Source organism: Mizuhopecten yessoensis, unplaced genomic scaffold (genome assembly GCF_002113885.1).
Source record: "Mizuhopecten yessoensis strain PY_sf001 unplaced genomic scaffold, ASM211388v2 scaffold11113, whole genome shotgun sequence".
Taxonomy (NCBI): Eukaryota; Metazoa; Mollusca; class Bivalvia; order Pectinida; family Pectinidae; genus Mizuhopecten; species Mizuhopecten yessoensis.
This window is the reverse complement of record NW_018408886.1, coordinates 85,541-95,138: the sequence shown is the minus strand read 5'-3', so window position 1 is coordinate 95,138 and position 9,598 is coordinate 85,541. Positions and strand designations below refer to the sequence as shown.

The 9,598-nt window shown below is 39.6% G+C and overlaps 1 protein-coding gene across 1 annotated transcript in view; it reads right to left on the bottom strand.

Annotated features, from left to right (window-relative positions):
- Window positions 1-323: 323 nt before the first annotated feature.
- LOC110466015 overlaps window positions 324-9,598 on the bottom strand; it is a 17,225-nt gene continuing 7,950 nt past the window's right edge. The window contains exons 3-6 of the mRNA XM_021522255.1: window positions 8,451-8,528; window positions 6,412-6,489; window positions 5,221-5,499; window positions 324-1,719 (exon numbers count right to left, since the gene is read on the bottom strand). Of these exons, the coding sequence (XP_021377930.1) occupies window positions 1,352-1,719; window positions 5,221-5,499; window positions 6,412-6,489; window positions 8,451-8,496 (771 nt within the window). The 5' untranslated portion in view covers window positions 8,497-8,528 and the 3' untranslated portion in view covers window positions 324-1,351. The remainder of the gene's footprint in view (window positions 1,720-5,220; window positions 5,500-6,411; window positions 6,490-8,450; window positions 8,529-9,598) is intronic.

Below are 9,598 nucleotides of genomic sequence, written 5' to 3'. Positions count from 1 at the left end.
TTTGAAAATTATTAAATTTGTAAAAAAAATAAATCATTTTTGAATATTAATGAGTGACTTTTTACATATGGGTCATACCACTACGCCGGCCTTGTCAACAAAATATGTATATGCTATTCAAATCAGGAAAAACAGCTGTTTCCGAATGAGATTGTGGTAGAAACAGATCACACGACTCGTGGTTGTTGAGTATGGTATTTATTTCATTCTCATTAGTTAATTTTTAAAAGTTACAGAAAGACACTCGCTAAAGCTCGTGTCTTTTGTAACTTTTGAAAATTAACTTACTCGAGTGGAATAAATACCATATTCAACAACCACTCGTTGCGTAACCTCTATATATTTTCTATTTCTGTTAGTGTAACAGATTTATAGAAAATATAAAATACTTTTTCTTGGATGCCGTAATTGCTGTTTAAGTGTTCAATTAAATCTTTTAATGATAACTATCAATTCAGCTTAGTTAAAATGGGGTGCCTTTGATTAACACACATTTATTGGGGCACATGTCTTTAAGTCTAGAGAAAGCGATCTTGAATGTCTATAATAAACAAACATTTAAGCGCATGTCTAACAGTCTAGGGTAGACAACGTTGGGTGTCTTTGATTAACACACATTTAAGCACATGTCTTACAGTCTAGAGAAGACAACGATGAATGTCTTTGATTAACACACATTTAAGCGCATGTCTAACAATCTAGAGAAGACAACCATGGATGTCTTTGATTAACACACTTTTAAGCGCATATCTAACAGGCTAGAGAAGACAACCATGGGGGCCTTTGATTAACATACATTTAAGCACATGTCTAAAAGTCTAGGGTAAACAACGTTGGATGTCTTTGATTAACAAACATTTAAGAGCATGTCTAACAGTCTAGAGAAGACAACCATGGGTGCCTTTGATAAACACACATTTAAGCACATATCTAAAAGTCTAGGGTAGACAACGTTGGGTGTCTTTGATTAACACATTTAAGCGCATGTCTATCAGTCTAGGAAAGACAACGTTGGGTGTCTTTGATTACTCACAATTAAGCACATGTCTAACAGTCTAGGGTAGACAACGTTGGGTGCCTTTGATTAACACACATTGAAGCGCATGTCTAACAGTCTAGAGAAGACAACCATGGGTGCCTCTGATTAACACACTTTAAGCGCATGTCTAACAGTCTAGGGTAGACAACGTTGGGTGTCTTTGATTAACACACACTTAAGTACATTATTACAAGTCTAGAGAAAACAACCTTTGGTGTCTTTGATTCACAAAGATTGAAGCAAATGTCTGAAAGTCTAGTGAGGACAACATTGTGTGTCGTTGAGTTTAAATTTTAGCGCATGTCTATAAATCTAGGGAAGACAACCGCAAACCCAGCTGAGATCCGCTCCGCACACACCGTAGCCTGTCCTACCAGAATACTTCTGGACAACCTTGTTAAAGGCCACGTACACGTCTTCATTCACCGCTCCTTCAACCTCTGCCTGTCCGTTCAGTGCAAACAAGCATCTATCACAGGCCTCGTTGACTGTCATACCGTCAGTGATAACGCGGACGAACTGGTTACCGATAAGAAGACGGAGACGATTTTTTGTGGACATGGCAAGACTGCCCGATACTCCCGTTGGTTGACAATAGTCGTTACCATACCACTTTACACTAGGCCCTTGACCGGTACCCTGGACTTCTGCGTCGTTGGTCTGAGTTCCGCCATCACCACCTTCAAGAAGGTTAAAACAATATTATTAATGAATATCGATTAACTGTCATCACATGCGTTAACCTATTAATACTAAACAACAGACCATGTGCCGGTAAAAATAGGCCTGCTGTATCCAACTTCATATCGAAGAGGCGACATAAGAACTGCCGCTTGCTGAATCAGGGGTTTTCGTTCGTGTTTTCTAAAAGTAAATTGAAGAAACTAAAATTGATCAGCTCCCCCATTGAAATATTTCAACGTCACCCATGTGAGTAAGGCAATGGGTTCTGTTCCGAGGCCTTAAAATGGTAGTTGTTATTCCCTGCCTAACGTTCTCCATTTCAAGTAATGACATCAACCTGGGTAGCTCTTGTCAGTATAATGGCACGGGGGCCGCGGGGGCCAAGTGGTTAGGGCGTTTGACATTCTGCTTCCACTAGCCCTCCACCACTGGGTCGCGGGTTCGAGGCATATACGTGGGGCAGTCGCCAGGTACTGGCTATAAATCGGGTTTTTTTTCTCTGGGAACTCGGGCTTTCCTCCACCACCAAAACCTGGCACGTCCTTCAATGACAATAGTTGTAAACAGGACGTAAAACTCAAATAAACCAAAGCAAACGTATAATGGTACAGGGTAGAATACTGTGATTATTACCTTCACCAGCAGCACGCATACATTGCACACAAGAGGCCCAGAGGGCCTGTATCGCCCACCTGGATATGTTTAAAGTACTCAATATGAGGTTAAGATTTGTCACTCCATGGTAGGTACTGTATGCACATATGCAATGTCAGAAAGATTAATTTAATATTTGTGGAGATACTCTACACACCGCGTGGAGGCAATGAAAAAGATAGTGATAGTTGTCTTCTTCTGGATAAGAACAGTAACAATCTGGAGATGAGACTAAATTAACTTTAAAGAGATCCACATTCAAAGCACTACAGCCGTGACATGTCTAGTATGTATTACGTCTAACTTTCTGTTGCCTACGAACAGTGTAGTTACATGTTTATTTCGCTTAGATATTTGAAATAGGATGGCGATAAATTATAATGCATTTTATAAAAGAAAAAGACTTCTTCCGTCTAATCTCAAGTTTCTCCTAACCAGTTTCCGTATATAGAGACTGTCAATTTAAGAATGAAGCCACACCTGTAACTATTCCGGCTGCTTCTAGTTGATTTTTTTAACATACACTTTCGTTTAGAGTTATGTGATCTTCACGTCTCACCGGTACATTCTTCCTACGCCACGGTTGACCGTGACTTCACGCTACACCTTTGTACCGCGTGGAGGTAACTTTACGGTCACCTGATATATTTATACAGACAGTTGATTTTGTTTTTAACATGAACAGAATTTTTTTTCAAAGTGACAAAAAACAATAAAACTACCTTATTCAATATCTAGCATAAAGATTTAAGACTAAAAAGGATTTGAAACTAGCACCTCTGATTCTAAACAAGGAAAATGAAGAAATTTTTAAACACTGACTCCTTTGGGCCCCACCCTACAGCCCTTGGGGGTAGGGCTGGCTCAAAATTTTCAAAGTATCCAACTGTCAACTCAAGGTTATAATTCCAATCAAGTTATTAACATGTAATATTTAAAGTATTATTTGCCATTATAAACCATAACAAATTTTGCCCCCCCCCCTCCCCACCTTTCCTTCCCCACCCTTCCTTCCCCAGGGTGTAAACGTGAGACCCTAGGGTCATAAACCTTAAGACTAAGACCCTTCCATCTATGGAGAGTATTTGATTCTACCATATCTTGGTCTTGAGAAGAAGATTTTTGAAATATCAGTCAATTTGACCCTTTTTGGCCCCACCCATCAGCCCCGGGGGTCAGTCAGGGCTGATATGTGCATACTATCAAACTGCTACCTAATACTGATAAAGCTAACCTAAATTGAATTACTTCCAATGGAAATTAAACAAATGTTGGTCCAAAATGTGATTTCCCTGTATAAACTATAGTAAAGTTTACCCCCTCCCAAGGGGAAAACGTTAGACCCCAGGGTCAAGAAATTCACAATTTTTGTAAAGCACATTAAGACCCTTCCATCTATGAAGAGTATTGATTCTACCATATCTGGGTCTTGAGAAGAAGATTTTTGAAATTTTAGTCAATTTGACCCTTTTTGGCCCCGCTTCTCAGGCCCCTGGGGGCTTAGGACTAAACCGGCAACTATTTTTGTTGACCTTTGTCCATGGAAGGTTCCTGCAAATTTTCATTGAAATTGGTTCAGTGGTTTTGGAGAAGAAGTCGAAAATGGAAATTGTTTACGACGCACGACGGACGACGACGGACCAAAGGCGATCGCAATAGGTCACTTGAGACTTTGTCTCAGGTGACCTAAAAAGTTACTGATACCAAAAATGATGGGTTAATTATCAACAGTTACGTATATCCGAACGAAAGTCAGTAATCCAATAGCTCCACAGTCAGGCCTGGCATGTTTAGCTGTTGCACAATGGTGAAGATTGGATGGTGTCTAAAATGTACGATGCCTCCACGTTATGAATATGTTTAAGCGTGGAGACCTTGTGTAATTGTATGGCTCTAGACGACCTCCACATTCCCTTAACGCTGTCCAACGGTGGAGTAGCGGTGTAGTGTGGAGTCATGTTCCACCGTGGAATGCTGGTGGGGGACTGAACGTGGAGTCACGGTGGCGGCCAAAATAAAATCACCACCGCGAAACGTGAGGATCGTATGCCTCCACGCGGTGTGGAAATGTAAAATTCCAAGATGGCGGCCTGGTGGCAATCTTGTTTTAATGAATACACCCTAATAGTAACAGGTACTACTAGACAACTTGATGGAAAGAAGGCAAAATTGGGTTAAAATCCCTTAATCCCTATGATAGAAGAAGGATTCCAAAGGTTTTACCTCTATTTCCCCTACTGATCCCCGCCATCTGCCCTGGGAGCCACACCAAAAGAAGGCTTTTAAAGGTTATCCTCTTTTTCTCATAATCGGATCTCCCCCTCTCCCCCAGGCAGGTGGGGCACACCCACTGGTTAATTAAAATTGAGTCCCTGGGGCCAAGGATGTTGCAGACTAAATCATATTAAATTCCCTGTATCCCTACAGTACACGAAGGATTTAAAAGTTTTACCCCTATTTCCCCTAGTGGACCCCTCTCTTCCACCCCTAGGGGGCCACACCAACTGTTTATACAAAATTGAGTGGTCTTGCCCCAAGGATGCTCCAGACCAAATTGAGTTAAAAATCCAAAAAGCCACAGTTTCCGGCCTTCTTTCTATTCTATATTCTCTTTCAGGCGTGGTCTTTCCTAGGCATCTGTTCTCATTGGCTGTTGCTATGACCTAACAATATGACCAGTCGCAGTCACCGTGTCAGGTTGTGACATTACAGTGACATGGTAGTTCAGGGTTTTGCGAGGGTGTAAATTTCCTCACAAACTAATAAAAAAACTCACAGAAAACAAAGCATTTAAATCCCTTAACGTGGCGGTACTTAAAATATCATAGTTATCTGATACTCACCATATCCGTTGTTCGTGATACTATCGCCTACATTGAACAGAAAACCGCCTCTAGAGTCGGACAGGTAAAGGTCCACCTGTAGCATCGTTCTCTTGCATAGTGAACAGGTGCGGCAGCCTCCTTGTCCTCCGATCCTCTCAAAGGTAGCACGGACGACAACAGGTACATCACAGTTACTAGACGTTCCGGTGGATTCGGTCTCGATCATTATTCCAGGAATAAGTGCAGAGTTCGTGCTTGTTGATAAATTAAGGTGCATGGTACCGATGGTACAGCATCCTGGAAACAAACATAGCCCGAATTGTAGGGAAAAATATATAGAACGATCAAGGGTCATGAAAAAGTCTAACCTTAGATGTCGTACCGACAGACCGATGGAAAAAGACAAACACCGCTACTGTGACTTTTGACTCAATGACCTCGGTATTTTATCACAATGTAACTTGCATCAATGCTACATTTACTCCAAGGTATGAGGATACAAAATACCTACCATTTCTGCAATAATTAGCCATTTCAGTAACATTATGCATCTGTGACCTATGACCTTTGACTTCATGACCTTGGCAGTTTGTCACAATATAACCTGCATATGTGTTTACAAAAGACCTACCGTTTACGAGATAATTGGCCATTTCGGTAACGAAATTCATTCGTGACCTTTGACCTCACGACCTCGGAAGCTGTCACTTCAGTAGCTTTCGTTAATCTCTACGATATTCCAATATATATGTGTATAAAAAATACCTACAGTTTCCGATATATTTAGCCATTTCAGTAGCGTATTTAGTTCGTGACCTTTGACCCCATGACCTCAGAAGTTTGTCAGAAGAGTAGATCAGAAGAGTAGATTTCATTTATGCGTTCTGGGAGACACGAGCGCATTTGAGGTAAAACATATATCTTAAGTTTCATCAAAATCCATGCATAACCCTAGGAAAAGTAGGAGGTACATTTTTGTCTACAGACAGACAGACAGATTCAAGTATACCCCCTAACTTTGTTCCGGGGGGGGGGGGGGGGGGGGGGTATAATATTGTCGGAAAGGCTTATAAGACTATAAGAACAGATGAAAGACATTTATTTGACGAATGTGGTAGCCCTTCATCATCGCATGCTACTGGCCAAATATCTACATCTTGACCTTTTGATTGTTGGGAAGAAGTTTTCGGACAGTTGAGATAATAATACCTGCTGTTGGAGATGTCGTTTCTATTGAAGAAGACGTCATTTCCAGTGATGTAGTGATCGTTTCTGGTGAAGTGGTCTCTGTTTTCCAAAATGATAATACATGAAAGTAAAACATGATAACTAATACAAATGTATCACACAAGTCAACGTGCTAGACCCTTTAAGTACGTCATAACCAAATGCAGATGTTTTGTTTAACGCTTTTCTTGTATTACGGCCGTTTAGGAACACTTTGTATTGCAACTCGTTTTCATTATTCAATCCGAAGTCGCTTGGTGGTATATGGACATAAATAAAAAGTGAGACGGCCATATTGGATTTGGACAGTCAAGGTTTCTATTTCTCCATAAGTGCTAGACATTTAATAAATCGGACCCTGTGGTCTTTTATAGTGCATATTTACTTTTGAGACTGATGAGAACAATAGGCAAATGGGCCTGCATCGCTCACCTGGTACAAATCTCACACTTGTAACCTTAAAAGTGATCTAAAATATAGCTACAGGTAAAATGTCAGTATTTATGATTAAAATTGTTTGTTTGTTTGATTTTGTTTAACGTCCTATTAAACAACTGAGGTCATTAAAGGACGCCCTCCCCTGTGAGCAAGATGCATGTGTGTATTTTGGGTGGCTGCGATATGTTCGTGTTTGTCTCCTTGTGATAGCGTGGAACTGATGCCGACTTTATAGTGCTACCTCACTGAAACATACTGCCGAAGACACCCAGCAGGACGCCCAACCCGGTCACATTATACTGACAACGGGTGAACCAGTCGTCCCACTTCTTATTTGCTGAGCGTTAAGCAGGAGAAGAAGAATGTTATTAAGAAAGAAGAGAAGATATAAGGTCCAAAATTTAGTCGCCTCTTACGATCACGCAATTGGGGGCAGCAGGTACAATTCCTACGCCCTACCTGCAGGGATGATTAAAATTTATTCAAAAGACCCTGTTATTTTTTTTTAAAACATTTCACCCCTGTGATTGAAAGTCGAACAAAGTCATTATGTTGAACAGTTTGTATAGCCTTTCTTCTCAGGATGCAGCTTGCAAAGTATAAACATCCTGGGACCCATAACTATTCATAAGAGGTTGTTTAAATATTTTAAACAAACTTGACCGCTTTGACCTTGAATATAAGTCAAAGTCATTCACTTTAACAACCATAGTAGTCCTTGATCCCAGAATGATACTGGCCAAATATCAACATCCTGGGCATTTTGGTTATTGAGAAGAAGTTGTTTAAAATTTTAACATATCTGACCTCTTTGACCTTGAATATGGATGATAGTTATTCCTTTGAACAACTTTGTAACTCTTCATCTCAGCATGCTACTGGCCAAATATCATCACCCTTGGCATTTTGGTTATTGAGAAGAAGTTGTTTAAAAATTTTGAAATATTGACCCCTGTGACCTTGAATATGGGTGAATGTCATGCCTTTGAACAAACTTTGTAGCCCTTAACCCCAGAATGCTACTGGTCAAATATCATCACCCTGGGCAGTTTGGTTATTTAGAAGATGTTTAAAGTTTTTAACATATTTGACCCCTGTGACCTTAAACGTAGGTGAAGGTCATTAATTTTAACAAACTTGGTAGCCCTTTATCGTAGTTTGCTTCTGGCCAAATATCGACACCCTAGGCCTTTTGGTTATTAAGAAGAAGTCGTTTGAAGTAAAATATTGACGACGGACGCCGCGCCACGGCAGAAGCTCACATTGCACTTTGTGCCAGGTGAGCTAAAACCGAAAAGGCCGACAGGTGGACATCTTTATATATTTCATCAAAATCCTTGCATAACCCAAGGAAAAGTAGGAGGTAGATTTGTCTGTAACAGACAGATTCAAGTATACCCCCTCGTTCTGGGGGGGGGGGGGGTATAATATTGTCGGAAAGGCTTATAGACTATTAGAACAGCTGAAAGACATTTATTTGAACAAATATGGTAGCCCTTCATCATCGCATGCTACTGGCCAAACATCTACATCCTGACCTTCTTGATTGTCGAGAAGTCTTCGGGCAGTTGAGATAATAATACCTGCTGTTGAAGATGTCTTGTTTGTTGAAGAAGACGTCATTTCCATTGATGTAGTGATCGTTTCTGTTGAAGTAGTCTCTGTTTTCCAAAATGATAATACATGACAGTAAACTAATACATAAACTAATGTATCACACAATTCAACGTGTTAGACTCTTTCAAGTTAGTCATAGCCAAATGTAGATGTTTTGTTTTTAAGCTTTTCTTGTATTAAGGCCGTTTAGGAACACTTCGTGTTGCAACTCGTTTTCATTATTCAAACTGAATGCACGCCATATTCAAGGTTTCTATTTCTCAATAAGTGCTAGACATTTAATAAATCGGTCCCCTGTGGTGTGGTCTCTTGTTGTGCATATTTACTTTTGAGACTGAGTAGAAAAACGAAATGGCCGACAAGAGAAAATCTTGATTTTGTTATCGCTTTTTCTAGGCAATTACTCGGAAGGATTTCTCTCAAATTGTGTATGTTTGTTCCCCTTGTAAAAATACCCCTGGCCCTACTTAGAAATAGTTCCACACTGATAGCACGTCTAATTATGTAAGAGTTACAATTTTTTTAGCATTTTGCATATATTACAAAGTTTTCAATTCGTTTACGGAAACATTTGCCATAGTGGCAAATAATATGACATTACGAGGTTAAGTTTGATGTACTAGATTCCCGTTTAGGATTTCCAGCATAGGACTGGGTAATAGTTAGTATCTGTAAGAAAATTGAAGGGCAAAAGAGAAAAAGATTAATTTGTGTAGGTCTGATCATGGTGGACGCCAAGATCCTTGTACGTTCTCTTGATAATAATAAACTTTATTTATTGAGGATACAAAACCTGTTTAGCAAAGCTAATCTTCCACAGGGTCCTCTGTTAGTAAAATTGGTTAGTTAAAAGACAAAGTAGTATCACATCAAATAAATGTGCATGAAATAATTGTTGGTCTACTAAAACAGCAATTCATATCACAGTTATTTCATAATTTAAAAGGTCGTTCAATACAATTACAATAAAATTATCACAGAAGCTCGAAATATATTTCGTGCTTAACCCATTATGGTTTTCATTAAAAGACAAATTGTCTAATTTACATATATGCTAATGTAGCAAAAGCTAAAAATTTACAGAATACACGCTAATATAGCGAAAATCAAACAA